The 19,507-nt window shown below is 57.0% G+C and overlaps 1 protein-coding gene across 5 annotated transcripts in view; it reads left to right on the top strand.

The window, feature by feature from the left end:
- TRAPPC9 (trafficking protein particle complex subunit 9) overlaps nucleotides 1-17,035 on the top strand; it is a 725,402-nt gene extending 708,367 nt beyond the window's left edge. For all 5 annotated transcript variants that reach the window (XM_014346060.6, XM_034966644.3, XM_034966648.3 and 2 more), the window contains 2 exons: nucleotides 15,182-15,405; nucleotides 16,152-17,035. In XM_014346060.6, coding sequence (XP_014201546.4) covers nucleotides 15,182-15,405; nucleotides 16,152-16,319 — 392 coding nt within the window. In that variant the 3' untranslated portion in view covers nucleotides 16,320-17,035. The remainder of the gene's footprint in view (nucleotides 1-15,181; nucleotides 15,406-16,151) is intronic.
- Nucleotides 17,036-19,507: the final 2,472 nt, after the last annotated feature.

The following is a 19,507-nucleotide window of genomic DNA, read 5'->3' as shown; positions in this document are numbered from 1 at the left end:
CTTCCAGGCCTCAGCTTCCTCCTCTAGGAAAGGGTCTCATGATTCCTCCAAACCCCCTGGGTGCTGACCGTGCCCACGTGTATGATCTGATTGGCAGATGAGAAAGTCTGAGACTGGGTTGGCATTGTGTGATGAGGACAAGGACTCAACACAGAGCCACACAGAGCGGTGGGGGCGGAGGGCCTGCCTGGGTGGCGCGAGTCTTTGCTTTATTTAGACAGGCTTGAGAGAAGATGAAAAATGAGAGATTGAAAAGGTAGAGACATTGCTTGGGGACAGATAAGTCATTTTAAATTCTCTGCTGTTCTCAGAAAGCTGTCTTTGCATAATGCTTCCAGCCAGCAGGCATATTTTCCATTTTTTCCCCCTTTCTTTTTCTTCTGGTTTATCTTCAGTTGTCTGAAGTGCTTGTCCAAAAAGAGAAGGTTGAAGGGGAAGCACTTAATATAGTCATTGTCTCCATGAGCCAAGGCGTTCCTGGTGCAAAACACAGCTTGCCTGTGTTGAGAGAGAAGGGACTGGAGGCCCAGTGCCTGTCTGCCATGGATGCCCAATGTGGCCGTGGGCACAGCAGCGCACGGGGCCCCTGGTGCTTCCTCCTGAAAGGGAGGGCTTGGTTAAATGAGCTCTGGTGGCCTGTAAATGTCACAGCTAAATGCTGTAACAAACAGCCCCAAATTCCAGGGACCTGACACACCAACCTCATTTTGTTTATATCTCATGGTGTTCTTGGTGCAGGCAGCTTTTTGGCGCTTACCTGGGGACCCAGGCTCCACAGTGTTCTGGCTCTGACCACCTCGTGTCTTCGTCCCCTGTATGTCCCTGCCTACCCTGAGGCTCTACCCACCTGGGGCCCCACCCCTAGGGGCTCCCCTACCCCGTGGACCTGTTGGTCCCATAGCCTGCCTATCTTGCAGCTCCTCCCTCCTCCAGCCCTCAGTTTCTTCAGTTTCTCCTCTCAGCCTGGAGATGGGGGACTATAGGATGGATGTGTTTACGGTCCAGGGTTGTCCTTTCCCTCTAAGTCCCCTTGGTCTGGACTTGATCTTGTGTTTCCAACTCACTCCCTGGGAGAGGGGCTGCAGTCTGTGCCCAGGAGGAAAGGCGATGACTTCCCAGACAGCCTCTGCAACCAGAACCTTCTCGAGGTCGAGTATTCCATGAGAGAGCAGGGAACTGCCTCACGGAGGGGGCAGACGTGCAGGGCCTTGAGACACAGAGCTGAGGTGCCACCGGCGGCGACTGCAGGAGCCCAGCACAGAGGGCAAGGGGCACAGATGGCAGCAGATGCCACCCTGATGACAGAGCCGTGGAGTGAAGGTGTGCACTGGCCTTGGTGCCAGGGAGACCTGGGTTGAAGTGCTGACTCTGTCTCTTTAAACCAAAACAGGCTTGTCCATCAAGTGAGCAGGATGATGCCTCTCGGAATGTCACTGAGAATGTTCAGTGAAGCAGTGCCAGTGTGCTCGCCATGGGCACGTGGAGGCGGGCTGCTGCCCACTGACTCAGTTTACCCATGTGCTATAGATTTGTACATTTGAGCTCAGAGAGGTGAAGTCTTGGCCAAAAGGCACATAGCAGCAAGGCGGCGAGCCCAGTCCCTGGTCCCCCAACTGCCCGCTCCATCCAGAGGCCCTGGCTTCCCCTTTGCCTCCCTGTCCTGCTCTGTTTGTCCCCAAGGGAGGCTCCAGCCAGGGCAGCAAATCCCAGAGCCTCCTGGGCCTGAAGGAGGACTGGTTTCCTTCAGCAGCCCATGTCCTGCCCCTGCTAGGACGACCTGGCCCGTGTTCAGGCTCAGCTCTCTGTGCACAGCCCACCCCGACTCACCCGCTGTCCTACCAATCGCTTTGAGCGTACTGAAGGCGGAGCTGAGCTGGAGCCGCTGCAAGTGCATGGCCTGGATTAACCCACAACTCCTTTCTCAGCTCTCCTGGGTGTGGGAGCCAGGCACCAGTGATTCACACCCCTCTGTTCATTGGGCATTTCTCTCTGGCCAGGATCAGAGCTCAGTCCTCTCCTTCACTCCACGCACCACCTTTCCCTTTTTTAGACAAGGAAGCAGAAGTTCTGGCTTCCGAAGGGGCTCACCCAGGCCCCTGAGTCAGCACCTAAGCTCCAACCATAATCTCACATCCAAGCCATAAAGCCTTCGACCCGAGGATCCTGGCCTGGTATCCGTGGAGGGTGTCCATGGGCTGGGAGACCCTGGCCTCAGTGTGTTGTGTTGGTGACGGTGTTTCACCCCGTCCTCAAGGCAGCCACGGCCACCATCCCCAGCAGGTCCTGGCCATGCAGGGTGTAATCAGGAGGCCTACCTGGAAGGGAAGTCCTTCTCCTCTCCGGAGCCCACCTCCTGCACATCCCCGGGGTCTCCCCTCCACAGGGGCCCTGGCATCCCTGGATGGAGGGTGGGTGAGCTCAGGAAGCAGAGAGCCTCCGATGAGAGAACTCCAAGCTGTACAGGTCTCCTCTCCAACTTCATTTTGCCCTAATTTTAATTTAATTCCCTTTAATCTTTAATGAAAAGTTGTAAAAGTAAATTATTTACCCAAGAGAGCCCAACAGCTCCTCAGGAGCTGTTCTCGACTTGAGGGTAATTACACATGCGGGGCCAGCACCACCGCCCTCCCAGGATGCCAGGGAAGAGGCGTCCTGGTTTATGAACTAATTAGCTCCCTCAGTAACTGTTAAAAATGCATGCTATTTGGTGGATTGAGAGCGAAGCTCCAGCTTCATGAAGTGCATGCCCTGACAGTCGCTGATGGGGGGAAAGAGCCTGTGTTCTGTGTCCATGGGGTCAGCGGGAGTGTAGCCAGCTGGAGTGTGCAGAGCTGGGCCTGCCTCGGCTCCTAGGGGAGCAGTGCTCTGGGACACGGAGACGGAGCAAGCCCTTCTTCCGTCTCTGTCACCCAGCCTCTGTCTCCCTGTCTGAGCTTTCCTTGGGCTCCAGCACCCTGAGAGAAGGCCCCTTCCCAGCAGTCAGGGTCTGGAAGCGGGGAAGGGGTGGTGGAAAGGAGCAGGGGTGGGGAGGGGTGGGGACCGTGTGATTTGACACATACCTCCCAGGCTGTGCACTGCCTCTTTGACTAGACACTCTGTCACAGCACCGTCACCCCCATTTCCTGGCCATTATCCATGCTTCTCACTTCTTTTCCAAACTCTCTCTGGATATACAATAAAGAGTCGAAATAAAATGCAGAAGGTCTGGACCAAGGGAAACCATATTGGCATACTTGGTCAAGACTTGGAAGAGCAGTTGTGCAGGAGAGGCTGTGAGTGCGTGTTTGTGCGTACCTGTGAGTGAATGTGTGTGGCGGTGGCAGTGAGTGCACGTTCACGTGTACCTGTGAGTGCACTTGTGTGGCAGTGGCTGTGAGCGTACGGTCACTGAAGGCCAACATGGTGCTTTAGGTGGATTCATGTTTAGTTCTGAGCTTCCTAACAGCCAAAGTGAAAAGGTCAGTTACTTGGCTGTCATCAATAAAGAGGGAAAACATGCTGGACTGGGGGCATTGAGTAGCTAGCAACCAACCACATTAGCAGTAGAGAAAGTTCACCAGTTATGTTAGATAATTGGAAATGAGAGGGTTTTATATGGGATGTGCCTGCCTGCCCCCCACCCCACAGGACAGCTGGCCCCGTGTTGGTGAAGGGCAGGAAACCTTGGCTTTGCAGTCCTCTCTCATCTCGGGTCTTGGCTATTTTATTTCTCCATAGAACTTATTTTGCTTCATCTAAAGAGGGAGAAAACTCCTTGATTAATTCTGAAGCCAAACCTTGCCTGAATCAAATTTGGCTCTAAAATTTAGGACCGCCCAAGATTTATGTCAACCAGAAAAATGTGTGTCTTCTGAAATTTAAAAGTTAAATATATTATAGCTGAGGCAGGCTGGATAGAGCCTTAAAAACTTGACTCACTTTGTTCCTCGGTCTTCAAGTCATGTATTTCCGCTGCATTGTTTTTGTCTTTACATTTTTAAATCCCAAATTAGATATTTGCAGCTGAAGTCTACTTAGTCCCCTGTTTCTCGCCAGCACAAAAGGTTGGAGAGTAGAGTTGTGGGGCCAGGTCGGGGAGGCGTCGCTGGGAGTTTGAGCTCTGGAGGAAAAATAAACCTTCAGCAGCCAGCCTTGAGGGGACATGCCCTGAAGGACAAGTGAACAGATTGTTGGATGAGCCAGTTGGACAAGAAATCCACAGATCATTCCTCTGTCACTGTAATTTGCACAGGACCCTGGGCCCTGCAGACATTTTACCTGTTTCCTTCAACCACCTAAGAAGCCCACGGTAGCCTCACCCCACCACCTTCCACATCTTCTCCTCCCCTGCTCCTCTCAGCCCACTCTGAGTGAGGCAGACATGGCTTGTGCATTGGGCCTGCAACCCTGGACACATGCACGGCAGAAACTCATGCTCAGCACCACCCTAGACAGAGGAAACCCGCCTCTCTAGGGTGCAGTCAAGCAGGTCTCTTGAAAAGTCCACTGTGGTTTGAAATCTCTGCTGTAGACTGAACCCGAGCCCACAGGTGGGGGCTGTTCTTCTCCCACAGATGCAGCATTTCAGTGAATGTTTCCTGGGTGCCAGGAGTGTCTGCCAGCTGCCTACCCCCACCCAGCCTGCAGATCAGAGTTGAAAGCAACCGTGCATGCTGGGCCCATCTGACGTGCTGGTCCTTATGTCCTGAAGGTCTGGTCTCCATCTGGCCCCATCTCCTGGCTCCCTAACTCCTGAGTCCATCCTGCCTCTGCCCGTGGCCATGTTCTGGGTCCATAGCTTGCCCAAAGTTTGGGTCCTGACCCTCTCTGGTGGCCCCTGACTTGCCTGGTCCCTGATTGCATGTTGTGTTGTGCTGCTTAGGGAAGAGACTTCCAGCTTCAGCCCTGGCCTGCTGTCTGGCCCCAGGCTCCAAAATGTGAGAAACTACCGAAATATGGAGGTCAAGGGCTTGGAGTTCTAGAGGGTTCTCATGGCTTATGGATGTTGCAAGCAAAGAGGACTGCACAGAAGGGCCATTCCAAACAGCTGTCCCAGGCTGGTGGGGCGAAGCTGGGCTGTCTGCGCAGGGAGCAGTGAGCGCCGGCAGCATGGCCGGTTGGGGGTAGATCGGGAGAACGCACGTGAGAACCGCGGCAAGATGCTACTTCACCTCCACCAGGATGGGTGAACCAGAGCCAGGCAACCACAGTGCCATAGAAGGCGTGGAGCAGTCAGGCCTCTTCCGCGCCGCCGCTGGGAATGGAGGTGCAGCCGCCTTGGAAAACAGTCTGGTGCTTCCTGAGACCATTAGACAGAGTTGCCATTTGACCCAACAAGTCTGCTGTCAGGTGTACACCCATGAGAAATGGTAACCCGTGTCCACACAAAATCTTCTCCATAAATGTGCACAGCAGCACCACTCATCACAGCCAAAGGTGGAAACAGCCCATGTGTCCCTTGGTGGATGCTATATGAACAAAATGTGCCCCATCCAGACATGGAGTATTGTCCCGCCATGAGAAAGCACGCAGCACTGACCCATGCTGCAGCACGGGTGAGCCTTAGAGACATCATGCTCTGCGAAGGAAGCCAGGCACCGGAGCTCACTGCCCTCCGCTTCTGTTTATATGCGAGTCAGAGTAGGGAAATGTATGGCGCGGGAAAGGAGATTACTGGGTTGCCCAGGGCTGGGGGTGGAGTGGGTCTGGGGGGCAGGGCAGTGATGGCTAAAAGGGTACAGGGTTTCTTTTGAAGGTGATGGAGATGTTCGAAAACGGGCTATGGTCGCACATATCTGAATATACTACGAACCACTGAATCGTACACTTTAAATGGGTGAATTGTGTGGTATGTGACTTTTATCTTGATAAAGCTACTGGAAAACAACAACAACAAAAACAACAAAACCAGACCAAGTCCAGAACCCAGGAATCCAGTGGGGGCTCAGCACCTACTGCTGTTCACCTGGGACCAGCTCCTGAGCCACTCGCCACCTCAAGAGCGTCATCTGTCAAATGGAACAAGGGTCAGCCCTCCTACTGGGGCTGCTCCAAGGACTGAATTAGGGGATACCTACAGAGCGCTGAGCCCCGGGCCTGGAAGACAGCGAGTGCTCAAGAAGTCAGCCATTGTTGACAACCAGAGGAGCACCAAGGAGGAGTGCCACGCCCGGGGGAGGGGGCATCACGCCCGGGGGGAGCTTCACACCCAGGGGGAGCATCACGCCCAGTGGGGAGCATCACGCCCAATGGGGAGTGTCACGCCCAAGGGGGAGTGCCCTGCTGGGGCAGGCTGGAGGAGGGGGAGGCCGTGGGTGCAGGTAGGGCAGGCCTCTTCCCCCACATCCTCCACCCTCCTCTTGGGGCTCACTGGGGTCACAGAAACCTCTGGCTGGAGTCCCAAGCTGTGGAATCAAATGGGAATGGCAGCTGCCCAGGGCTGGGCCTCTGCATCTCCCTGGATTCACCCCTCCTGGCGCTGCTCCTGACACAGCCAGACCACAGTGGAAGCAGTGTTTGGCAGAGCCCAGACTGGAAGGCCTGCGCCAGCACCACATCTGCCCTCCAGGAGCCTGAGTCCTGCACGGGTCACGACAGCCGGAGCTGGAGAGGCCGAAGGACGGGTCTGCCCCAGGACGGCTCCAGTTGGGGCCCCGTCCCCATGGAGCACCTGAGCCCACCGCCCGTGTGGGCCTTATCCTGTTGAACATCACCACTGGAACTGCCTCCCCTGCCTACCACTCTCTAGGACAGGGCTCCCGGACCTGCTTCCGCAGGGCCCGCATGGGGCCCAGGCAGCTCCTGTCACCTCTCTACACCTCGGTGTGCTTCTGCAAATAAAGCTGCACCTGCTCTCTGACCTCTTAGGAGGATGTGGGCGCTGAGTGAGACACACTTTACCACCTGTGAGCCTCGGCCAGCCTGCCTCCCCCTGCCCAGCATGCGCGCATTGCCTCGTTCTCAGCCCCACGGTGGCCCCCTGGCCCCATGCACAGGCTGGCCAATGGCTTCCTTTCTCTGTGCCCTGCCAAGCCCCTCCCTGGCAGGCACAGCCTTTACTTATAGCCCGTGTTTCTACCAGAGCCTGGACGTGCTATAGCATGAATGTGGCAGGGACTTCAGGAGGAATTCTGGGCCAGACACAATTATGTCCATAACTCTGGCTGGTATTAAATATGAAACAGAAGCAGGGCCAGGGACAGGAGGGAAGAGGGGGCCGGTGCCGATGTGACGCCTTGAGGAAGGAGGCTGATTGGCTCCCAGGAGATTCCTTACAACATGAGGTTCTCCTGCATAAGTCATCTCTGGGCCCAGAGCGGAGCATGGTAGCTGGGCCTAGAGTCCTTATTCAGGACGCACTTCTGGGACGTGGCCCTGGTCCCTCATGTGCCAAACGGTGCGCTAGGGGTTTAAATGGGGCAGGGCACAGCCAGTCGGTGGTGGGGCCAGCGTTCAAACCTGGGTACCTAACCCCAAAGCCCAGTATTCACTCACTCATCCATCTATGTGTCCAGCAGATATGAAATGGAACTTGTCTGCCATTTGCCTGCCTGTGCTGGGTATTGGGGACACCATGGTGAATGAGACGGCCAAGTGCCAGTGTTCCTGGAGCTTCCTGACGAGGAGGAACACGGGTAGTTAACAATGAAACAAATCGATAAACAAGGTCACTTCAGATCAGATGCCAGGGCCATGAGAAATTACATGAATGTGGCCGAGTGGCTGGCAGGGGCAGGAAGCCCTCTACTGTGTGGTCAGGGACAACCTTTCTGGCAGGGCCAAGGCCTGACCGTCAGGATGGAGCTGGTAGGGAGGCCAGGACGGCAGGTGCAGAGGCTCTGGGACAGGAAGGATGTGCTGGAGGGACAGGATGGCCAGGGAGCAGTGGCGGGGAGGACACAGCCCGGGAGATGGGCTCTGGGAGGAAACTCGTAGGGCCGAGGAGACCAGAGTTGGGGTGAGAATTTCATGAAGACTTTCTTTTATTCTGAGCATAAACAGAAGCCACGGGCCAGGCAGGCGAGGAGCATGGAAGTGACACTGCCTACCAGCGTCTCACACTAGAGCTGTGGTCGTGCAGAAAGGAGAGGGAACGGCCAGCCAGGGCGGGGCGGGTGGAGGCTGAGCAGAGGCCCAACTGCATGGGCACCGGACATGTCCCAGGCTGGGGATGGGTGTCCGGGAGGAGAGGACCCAGCTTGAGCTGCTGCCGGTGGTGGAGCCACTCTACTGGGGAAGGCATGGGGAAGAGGGGCAGGAGGAGAAAGTGGAGGGTGAGACCCCGTGGTGCCCGGGCGAGATGTCAGGGTTGCCCAGAGGAGCACGGGCCTGAGGCTCATGGCCTCTCCAGTGCTTGTTAGATAAATGAATGATGTGATCTTAGCCTGGGGTGCGCTGGGTTTCAGAAGCTGGGGGCGGGCAGGAGCCGACATTCCTAGAACACCTTGTTCTGTCTGGCACTTCTCATAGAGGATCTGACACTCACTCCACATCCCTGAGAGGAAGGCGCGACCATTCCAAATGAGGAAACCGAGGCTCAGAGAGCTGTGCACCCTACCCAGTGCCATCTGCCCCAGGACCAGCTCTGCGCCCAGGCTGGGTCTCCCCTAGTGGCCTGGGAAGTGGTGGCCCTGAGGCTGACTGGGGCCCCTTGGGGGCTCTGTGTGTGTCCTCAGACCCCTACCTGTGTTGGGCTCACCAGCTGCTCTCACAAGTGACCACAAGGTTAGTGGCTTAAACAGCACATAACCCCGCCGTGTGGTTCTGGCGTCCAGAGTCTGATCGGTGTTGCGGGCTGCCTTCCTCCCTGGGCTGGCATTCTCCAGCTCCTGGGGTGCCTGTACCCCGTGCGCCTTCCCCCGTCTTCATAGCCAGCAGCGAAGTGTGCCCCTCTCCTGCCTCCCTTCTTGCCTTGTAAGGACTCTCCCGACGCCATTGGGCCCACTCCGATGGCCCAGGGTCTTCTCCCTTTCTCCAGGACCTCCGTTTCTTCACATCTGCTAAGCCCCTTCTGCCATGGGAGGGGACATACAGGCTCCCGGGACTGGGACATGGGCAAGTGGAGGGGGCACATTATTTTGTCAACCACATGACCCCTTCTGTTGGGAAGGAAGTCCTGGGGATTCAGGAGGCTTTGCTAGGCATGTTTCGACCTTTAGTCATTCTGTCTCTCAGCTCATGACCCCCCTACCACGGGCTGCCGTGGGCACAGGAGCCCCTTCCCCTCCCTAGGCTGCTGCTTCCCTGGGATAGGGCATTCCAGGTCCAGGCAAAAAGGCCTAAGGGGACCCAACATCCCCAGAGGCCCTGGGTCTGCCTCCCTCGTGGTCAGAGTGGGCTGAAACTGCCTGCCTGGCACCTGGCTTGGGAGAGGCTGGAAGGACCTGCCCCTGCTGCGTCCATCCTCTCAATTGCATCCGGCACAGAGCTTCGTCAGTGTTCACAGCCAGCCCGCGGGAGAGGAAGGGCCCTGGAGAAGCTGTCGAAATGCAAAGCATCCCCGTCCTAGTTCTCCTCCGCTGCTCCTGCAGATCCTCCCCTCCTCAGGGAAGGTTGGGAGCCATGGTGGTTAGGATCAAGCGGCCCCTAACAAAACCCCACTTGACGTGGTCTCCTTCTACCCCACCTAAAGACTGGGGCTCAGAGAGGTGGAGATTCACAGAGAAGTAACTCAAACCCAAGACAGTCCATTCTCCAGCCAGTCAGGAGCCTGGGGCCTGTGCTGCTAACAGCTCCTCGACAAACAGCTGTGCAAATCCCGCCCCATCCCGCCTGGGAGAGGGAAGGAGGAGCCAGTCCTGCCAAGAGGCGGCTCATTTGGTGGACCAGGAAATGGAGGGTGGCAGGAAGCCCGACGGGGGCCAGCCCCAGAGAACAGTGGGAGAAAACTGGACCCTACACACCCAGACACCAGACTCAGGGTTTTCCGGCGGGGGAGGGCGGATGACCCCCACCTGAAGGCTGTGGGAAGGTGCTCTGGGGGGTGGTGAGGAGCGGCCAAGGGAGGGGACACATGCGCTGGCATCCCTGCCCACCTCCTGGGGACCAGCCGGCCGGGCTCCTGCCGTCACAGAACTGGGTCCCGGTTCTAGGGCTCACCTTGTGATTGAGCAGCGGGCCCCCCAGGAGGCACCCACTCTTCCCAGCTGAAGCTGACAGGCAGGCTGCGTGGCCCCTGGGCTGCCCGCTCTGTCCCTCAGGGCCTGCCTGGGGAGCGCCGATAGAAGCCGAATGCTGGGGGAGCCAGGAGTAGAGCCAGCCCCTGCGCGGGCCACAGACGGGGTGAGCTCCCAGCAGCACCCGCGCTTTCACGTGTGGTTCCTTCCTGTCCCTCAGTGGCAGTTTAGAAACTGCTTCAAAGCAGCTTGTCTTTGAGAAATTTTTCCCATTAGTTATCCCAGGTCCGTCCTGGTTGGAGTCGGGGAAGCCATCTTGTAATGGACGGTGGCCCTGGCTTCTCTTCTCTCCTCTTATATGCTCCGTGCAGCCCTGCTCAGCAGGGTGGCTGTGGAGAGTGGGGCCCTGCAGAAATGAGCCCATTTCCTCTGATGCCCCAGGACTGGACACCGCTTGTTCGGGCCCAGAGTCAGAGAAGTGAATTGACAACAATGGATGTGGCCGGTGTTGCTGCTGACGGGGTCACGAATCCTACCCGGGCACAGCCCTGCCATGCGGTCACATGTTCTCATTGCAAGGCAGCTGCGAGCATCGCCGCCATCATCATCACGGTCATTAGACCCGTTTCCACCGCATTTCCTCAGCCGTACCCTGGGGGTCCCAGGGGAGACCAGGGCATCCTTTTGAATTCAGGAAGCTTAATGCTCTCGGACAAAAACAGACCTCTGCTCTGCCCCGTCATAGGAAGGTTTGCTTTTCCTCTGTGTCACAGGAAAGAGTCAGCGTCAGGGGATTTGGTGCCTGTATGCCTGGATCTGAGCTGCTGGAGCTGTAGGGGCTGCCCCAGCTGTGGAGCAAGGAAGGAAACGGCTGCTTGCTGAGCACAGAAATGCATTAATTTGGTCAGCAGTCATTGTGGATGCCAGGCCTCGGGGTAACGTGACCCACCGTCCCAGTTTGCCTGGCACTGAGGGTTTCCTGCAATGCAGGCTAAAAGCCAAACTAGCCCTGGGCAAACTGGGATAGTTGGTCACCCTGGGAGCAGGGACAGAGCAGAGAGCAAGACAGGTGCTGCCTGCCATTCCAGAGCATTGCCCTCCTTCTGCAATGATGGCCACACAGGAGAGCCTGTGGCAGGAGTGCTCGCTCTGGCTGGGTCCTCTCTGCTCTTCACCCCTGCCCCCAGTCTGGGAGGTCAAGATCATCATCCCAGTTTCACAGATGAGATGGAGGGGGCACTAGTTGTCAAACGGCCTTTCCCAGGGTGAAGGGAAGTCAGAGGCAAAGTTGGGACTGCAGCCTGGCCTCCTGCTCCGACAGGGTGTGGCTCTGCCCACAACCCCTGCCAACCCCTACCACCCTGGCCTCACACCTAAGTGCCACACGTTCCTTCCCCTCTTCTTAGAAAGTAGCAAAGAAAGGTTCCACCAGCAGCGTTCACAGGGACAACTGGCTCTAAGCCTTCATCAGCTTTCTCTTCCCAAGGGGTTGTACAGAGCTGGGGCTAGGAAGGGTTAAACAGGCAGGCCAGCGTGGCTCTGCCCAGGAGCCCACAGACCAATCCTCTCCTGCCCCAGCAGCCCACACAGTTCTCTGCAAAAAAAAAAAAAAACCAAAAAAAACAAAAACAGGGCAGGGTGGTACTGAGCCAACTACCCTTCACTGATTTGCACATAATCGTATCTTTCCCTTAATGGAACCAGCAACCAGGCCGCCCTGACATCTGCTCTCTCCATCTCCCCGCCTTTTATTCAAGAGGCTCAGACCGCGCCTGGTTCGGTTCACTGTTCAAGAAACATTTACTGAGGCCTGGCTTGGGTGGCACAGAGGTAGAGGAGGGAGAAGGGCTGGTTATGGATTGGAGCCCCCCTGTGCTGGGCTGCACAGCACAGACAGGTAACCAAAGCTGGAGACGAAAGCCGCTGCCGCAACAGCACTGGGCCTCAAGACAAAGTCCCTCAAATGCTCATGGGTACTGGGACGTGCTGTGACTGAGCTCCTCACAGCAAGAATATGAACTTGTCACAACTGTTAGCATTAGAATTGGCTCCATGTTACAGAAGAGGAAACGGAGGCCCAGGAGGTGTAGTGACATACCCTGGGGTCCCATAGATAGAAGCGCTCAAGCTCAGGTCCTTCTGGTCCTACCTTCTGGACTCAGCAGGACAGACCAGCTGGGAGAACAAAGAGCCCATCTTGATGCTGTCTGCTGCACATCAGGCACTGTTGGAAGTACTCAGGGGCACTATACATAGCCCAGTGAGCAGGGCCTCAGGACCCCCAGGCTTATCCCAGCCTGGTCAGACTCAGTGCAGGTGGCCCTGCACATCCAGAAGTGTAGGATGCAGCAAAAGCTGGGATTTGAGGGCAAATCATAGCCTTGAAAAACACTAGAATAGAGAAAGGTGTCCTTTCCTCCAGGAAGCCTTCCCTGATGCCATCCCCACAGTGGCACAGAGTGAAGGGCTACTTCCCTGGGCCCTATAGTGGGCACCTGTTGAGTGCTGTATCATGCAGAGGCTTGGCATGCCCCAGGTCTTGGCTGAGCGTTCCTTCTCCCACTGGATTGTGAGCTTGCTCAGCAGTGGGTCATGCTCATCACACTGGCTGCAAGGGCCAGCAGCCAGCTAATAAATCTTGGAATGAATGAATGGGATCAGATGGTTTCTGCAGCCCCTTTCAGCTCCAGCCCTGAGGATGGGGGATGGGCACAGGCCTCCAGCCTTCCTGGAGGGCAGTCTGACCTATCAGCCTCTCTTAGAAATGTTTATTTCTCTTGTGCCACCATTTCATCTGCCTCACTGTTCCAGGAACATAAACTCAGAATTCAGACAGAGCTCAATATAAAAAGGTGTGCATCAGTCACTTACACTGGAAAACAGTGGACACGAGCCACATTCAGGTGGCTCCCTAATAGCACAGGCCATGTCCTCATCTCCTTATCGTAAGTCACGTGCTGACTTCTCTCAGATGAGAAAATAAGGACGCACTGGACATGAATGTTTCAGAATTGCGTACCCTTAAGCCTCTCTGGCACACGGGCTATGGAGAGCACTGATGTCCCAGGAGTCCTTCTTCTTGTGCCGTGGCCACGAGATCCTCTGCTGCCTGCCAGGCCCCCACAGCCTCCCTGTGAACCCAGGACCCTGGATGGCAGAGGAGACAGGCCCAGAGGCTCTGAGCCAGGACTCGCTGGGAATTGGGTGCGGGGACTTTCAATATCCTGTCCCCTCTGCCCCCATCCTCTTCAGGGGTCGAAAGAGTGGCTTGGGGTCTTAGAAGGTGCTTTCCCCCTCACCTGCGTGTGAGGGCAGTGGAACCCAGGCAGGACAGCAGGAGGCCCGACCACGCCTGAAGTTGCCTGCTCTGGCCTGACCGTGTGAGCCAGGCAGGCCAGTCCATAGAGGACCTTCCTCTCCAGGCTGCAGTGAGGACACCCCACAGGGCCCTCCTTGCAGCCACAAAACAGAGGTCAAGGGCAGAGGGCTGTGGGTCAGGGTGTTTCCAGGATCCTCCACTGCAGGGTGCTGGCAACAGGCCCGGCCCAGGATGCCCGTGACTGTGTTAAGGGGCAGAAGGGGTGGGAGCGCTCTTGTGGCCCACCTGCTCTCCCTATGCGTGTCACCATCATGTCATCCTTATTCCACCTGCCTGCCGTGATAGCCCACAGCACAGGATCAGCCACGGCAGACCATGGGGCTCAGGCTGGCTCCCAGGGCCACGCAGTTTGTACTTGGATGACATGAAGTCAAATTGCAGGCTGCGGGACCTCCCACTTCCGTGACCTCCACAACAGGGTCACAGCAGGTGGCCTTTGCCCAGCTGGAAGGGTCCCCCCCCCCATGTCTTAGCCTACTAGGGCTGCCACAGCGAACGACCACAAACTGGGTACTTGAACAACAGATGTGTGTTCTCAGTTCTGGAGGCAGGAAGGCTGAGACCAAGGTGCTGCAGGACCATGGGAGGTTCTGGGGGCTTATTCTTCCCTCCTTCAGCTCCTAGGGGCTCCAGCCACCCAGGGCTCCTTGGCTCCTGCCCGTATCCTCTAGTCTCAGCCTTTGTCTCTGTCTGTGCTTCCTCCTCTTCTGCCCCATATAAGGACATTGTCACTCACTACAGGGCTCACTCTAATCCAGAATGAGCTCCTATCGGGACCTTTCACTTGATTACATCTTCAAAGACCCCCCTTCCCCAGTACGGTCACATTCTCACATATCTTTTGGGGTTCACCATGAAACCTGCCACCCTGATCATCAGCTCGCTTCCCTGAGAGGGGGCACACCCTCTCCGCCCCCAGCCCACCCTGACCTCAGCCTCCTTCCTTGCTGCTGCCCAGTTAGGAGGCGTCCTCCTTGTCCGCAAGCTCTTGGGGCATGTAAGCAAGGAAGGGAAGAGGAGGTGAATCCATGCTCCTTCGCCCAGGCCCAGCTCCCTGCCTGGCAGGGTCCACGGGTCCCAGAACCGTGCCACTTCCCTGAGCACCTGTTCTGTGCTGAGCTGTGTGTCAGGCACCCTGGACAGGCTGATAGAATGAAGAAAACACAGTGCAGCCACTTTATAGGGAGTGCTGGAGCCCACTGTGCATTCCTCCTGGGGAACGAGATCAAGACACCACCTCCTGGGGTGTGCGGTCTTGCAGCCACTGGAGGAGAGGGACCTCGGGCCTGCCTGTGCCCCAAAGCTCACCTGACCCCTGACCTGGGGCACTTTAGGGCCTGTAGGGCCCCTTCCACGCCCTCGCCTCTACGGTGTCAGACTCTCACCTGGACAGGAGCCCCTGACTCACTAGAGAGCTCCTCCCCTTCCAGGTGGGCTGTGGCAGGAGGCCCTCCCAGAGGCCCCTCCAGTGGGGTGCAGACCCCTTGAGTCATAGCTCTAGCCACCACACCCGTCTTTGCCAGGTTCCTCTTCCGGAGACCAGGAACTGGTCACACATCTGTGTCCCCAGTGTCCAGCCTGGCAGGGAGTGGGTGGCAGCCTTGCAGAGTGAAGGAGGGAAGAAATGAATGAATCAGCGAGTGGGTGGGGTAGGCCGGCTGGGCCGTGCAGGCCAGCCCAGCCCCCGACAGTCTCGTGTCCCTTACAGATGTGCTGGTGGACGGACAGCCATGTGACCGCGAGGCTGCGGCGGCCTGCCAGGTGGGCGACCCCGTGCGCCTGGAGGTGCGGCTGACCAACCGGAGCCCACGCAGCGTAGGGCCCTTCGCCCTCACTGTGGTCCCCTTCCAGGACCACCAGAACGGCGTGCACAACTACGACCTGCACGACACCGTCTCCTTCGTGGGCTCCAGCACCTTCTACCTCGACGCGGTGCGTGGTGGTGTGCAGGGTGGTCTGGGAGCCTCTGGCCATGTGGCCCAGACCCTCATGGTCATCGTCCCCCTTCCCTGGGTGGTGGGCTTTGGGGTCAGCATACGTCCAGCAGACGATAGCAGCAGGGGTTCTGTGGTCACGTGTGCACACTGAGTCTGAGTCTGCCCCATTCACTGCAGGAACTTAGACAAGCTCACCTGTCTCTCAGTCCTGGACAGTGAGGCCCTCAGGGTTGGTGAAGCAGGAAAACGTGCAGGGAATGGGAGCTGTGCCCAGGACAGGGTGCCGCTCCGTGATTGGACCCTGCTGTGGCCTCACTGTGATGTCACTGTCACCCATCCCGTGCCTGCCGCTCCTCCCACGGAAAGGCTCCAGCCCACGCCCTCAGCACCCACCTCCCACTTCCTACCTCCCAAGCTGCCTCTCAGCACCTCACCGTCAGGCCCCAGCACAGGCTAACATTCCATTCCCCTCTGCCCCAACCTCTCCCTCACTCCCTCCCACACTCCTGACCCCCTGAGCCCCCAAACAATTCAGGAATGGGAATATTGGCAGCTCCTTTCCAAGATGAAAACTGGCTCGGAGAGGCGCAGTGACCTGCTGGAGGGGGCACTGGAGCCAGGCCTGGGCGGCCCTCGCTTCCCCCATAACACCTGTGTCCAGGCAGGTTCCCGGGATTCCTGGTGGCTTTGCGTGGCCCGTGCTGCTGACCAGACTGATGTGTCTTTCTCCTCCCTGCTCAGGTGCAGCCGTCCGGCCAGTCGGCCTGCCTTGGGGCCCTCCTCTTCCTCTACACGGGAGACTTCTTCCTCCACATCCGGTTCCACGAGGACAGCACCAGCAAGGAGCTGCCACCTTCTTGGTTCTGCCTGCCCAGTGTGCATGTGCGTGCCCTGGAGGCGCAGTCCTGAGCCCGCCCACTTCCGTCCCTCTTTCTGCAGGGCCAGAGGTGACCCTGCCTGGCCTCCCACACCCCCTGCGATGAGCAAGGCCTTCACTGCAGCCCCATCTCCTCCTCCTCCCCCAGACCCCTCCCAGCCCTCTCCTCCTGTTCCTCCTGTAGCATCTTTGCTGGGCTACGCAGAAGCCCCGGACATGGCAGCCCCACCCCCATGCCACGCCCCTTCCCACACTGTTCCCTGGACCATACACAGGCTGAAGCAGAGGAAATCCCAGAGCAGGTGCCCATCCAGCCCAGGTCCCAGGATCCCTGCACCCGTTTCTGTGACCTGGGGCCCCAGCCGTGCTGTGCTGCTCATCCCAGCAGAGGGACCTCCCTCGTCCAGCCACTTCCCTTTGGCCATAGAAAGAAATGGTGAGCATGAGACTGGGCACAGCCTGAGGGCGTGGGCAGCTTCCCACCCTCCCTGGGCCTTGGAATCCCCCAAGCCTGGTTTTCTTCCTGGAGACCCCCATGGGCAACTTGGCAGGAGAGATGGTGCCGTAGGAGGTCGTGGATGGTTGACGCCAAGAGAGGCCCTCCACCTGTGGTGGGCAAATGTCCAGGCCTGGGCTGGCAGCCCAGGGCTGTTTCTGGGTGCTCCCTGGCCCCAGGGTGGCGTCTGGTTACCATGGCTGTGTGTGTCCATGTCTGCGAGCAGTTCTTCAATAAATGGCCTGCCTCCCCTTCCCTGCCTCCCTGCATCTGCTAGCCCAGTGTGGTCCGGGACCCCCACCCAGCCCGTCAGCCCCCACCTCAGGTGGCTGGCTTCCCAGCAGAAGCCGGACCCAGGAAGGGGGGACGGGTTCTGAGTTAGAGATCTCACATAAGCAAACCCTGAGACAGGAATCTGGTCACCAGCAGCTTGTCTGGGAGGTGGAGGGAGGCCCGCAGGGGAGGGAGATCACCAGTGAAGGAGTGTGACTGGGCCCGAGCTGCCGCCACAGTGGGCAGCTGGCCCTGCGTTCCTCAGGGAGGACGGGAGAGAGAAAGCACACGGCTCACATCTCCCTTGAGGGCCAGAGCTGGGGTGTGTCTACACCACCCACAAGAGTCCTGGCCTGGGGGCAGGCTTCTGGCTGTGTTGACCCTTAGCTCCCCAGGTCCCAGGGAGGATAAACAGCCCTTGGTCCCCAGCAGATACCAGGCTCGTCAGGCGCCCGTTGGGCACTGAAACTCCCATGGAGTATTGGGGGACAGAGAGCAGGGCTTCCTAAAGGCCAGTTGGCCAAACAGGCAGAGCCAGGAAGTGGCTGCCCTGGCCTCCCATGGGGCAGAGTCATGTTGGCATCAGGAGGCCTGCGGGGCTGAGGGAACTTCCTGAGGACCTGAAGCCCCAGGCCCAAACCTCCCTCGCTGGGAGCAAGGTCACCCTGTGGCCTCCGGCCTGAGGAACAGGTTTTTTGTTCCATCTGTGGCCTCCTATTGTCGCTCAGTGAATGATGGGAGCACACTGTGATGTGGTGTGGGCTGGGGACATGTGGGGGCAGGTGTCCAGTGGCCCTCAGTTCCTGGAGCTCATTCAGCGTCTGCTCGAGGCTCCCCAGGGAAGGCAGCCCCAGAAGGTCTGGCTGCAGTAGTGGGTGGGGACCCCAGGGCGGTCTCTTCTGCCCTTCCGTTCAGGATGCCTCAGCGTAGTTGAGGGCCTGGCCACCTGGGCTGTTTCTGAATGGAACAAACAGCATCCATGTGTGTCAACCTCAACAGAGCCCAAAAATATGCCATTGAATGAAACAACACATTGCAGGATGATGGGCTCAGCCCAACCTCACTTGTGTAGACAATGTCCCCCCAAATTATAAATTTTCTATGCCTCAGAACGTGTCTATAACAACATGTTTAAAAGGTAGAAAGGATACACATCCCCTGTAGAAGAGTGACCTCAACTGGAGTTGCATTTGACATCTCATCTGATGTCAGCATGAGGGTGCTGGTCACCGGGGACTTGAGTACATACTTTCCTTTCAAAAGCACAATAGATCAAGATAGAAGTACACACATAGCTACAGATATAGATCCAGCCACAGATCCAGATTAGATATAGATGCATATAGAAGCCTAGAAAAGCCAATATGGAAAACTCTGGCAGTGTTTGATTCTGAGTGGCAAGCATATTGGTGACTGTAATTATTTTTTGCAGTTTTCTATATTTTTTAGTTTCCCAAACTACAAAAAATACCCACAACAGTTACCAGAGAAAATGCTGGATGCCACAAGAAGGAAGAACCTCAAGGGGCAGGAGGCAAAGTTGTCTTCTTGGAGGAGGGGGTGTTAGAAATAACCCAGGCCTCCTGGAAAATGACCCAAATACAGCCTGGCTCTGCCAGCCCCAGGCCCTTCCCCACCCCCAGGGCACCCTTTCTGTCCCAGTAGAGAAGGTGACCTGGAGTCAGGCCTTGTGTGTGCTCCAAGCATTTGGAGCTTTACCGTGGGATGTGGGGAGCCAGGGGTGTTGTTTGCTGGCATTTCTGTGGCTGGGTCTTTCTGGCTGTGGAGCTGTGTTTGTGGGCAGTGGCTGAGATGGAGGACCTGGGGCAGGTGTCTCAGTGACAGTGCAGTATCCTCCAGCCTCTTCCAGGGCCCCACGCTACTGGCTACCTGGCAATACAGTCCAGCGGTTGCTGCTTCTCTAGGCCCCTGGTGCATTCAGAAACCTCCTGAAGGCCAGCGGAGGGTAAGCCAGGAACAGATCATGTCCATTTCACTTCACTAGCTGAGCGAGTTGGTTCTGCCCTTCTGATCCTTGGTCCCTCAGGGCAGGACAGGCCCGGTGACCCCATAATCATGCAGCCGTCATGCTCCGTCATCTGAAATTCACAAGGAAGGCAAGGATTCAAAGGAAGATGTCTGAGATGCTGAACTCCAGCTCAGCCACTTGTCAACTCCTTGACCTTGAACAAGTTACTTAAATTAAGCCTTGATTTTTTTTATCTGAATAAATAGAGATAAAAATACTTATTTCATGGACACTTTCATACCAGTTTATTTGATTTAACCTCCTAGATTTTTTTTTAGCACATGATAGCAACTTCTTAATAAATACTGGGTCCCTTCTCCTAGCCTTCCCATTGCTGTTCTTTTTAATTCCATCCACATGTCCTGTGCCTGAAATACCCTGTGCCATGTGCCTGAAATTCCATTCTTCTCCTGGGACCCTTA

The sequence above is a fragment of the Pan paniscus genome, chromosome 7 (genome assembly GCF_029289425.2).
Source record: "Pan paniscus chromosome 7, NHGRI_mPanPan1-v2.0_pri, whole genome shotgun sequence".
In the NCBI taxonomy this organism is placed as follows: domain Eukaryota; kingdom Metazoa; phylum Chordata; class Mammalia; order Primates; family Hominidae; genus Pan; species Pan paniscus.
The sequence above is the reverse complement of the archived record's forward strand: the minus strand, read 5'-3'. Positions and strand labels throughout refer to the sequence as shown.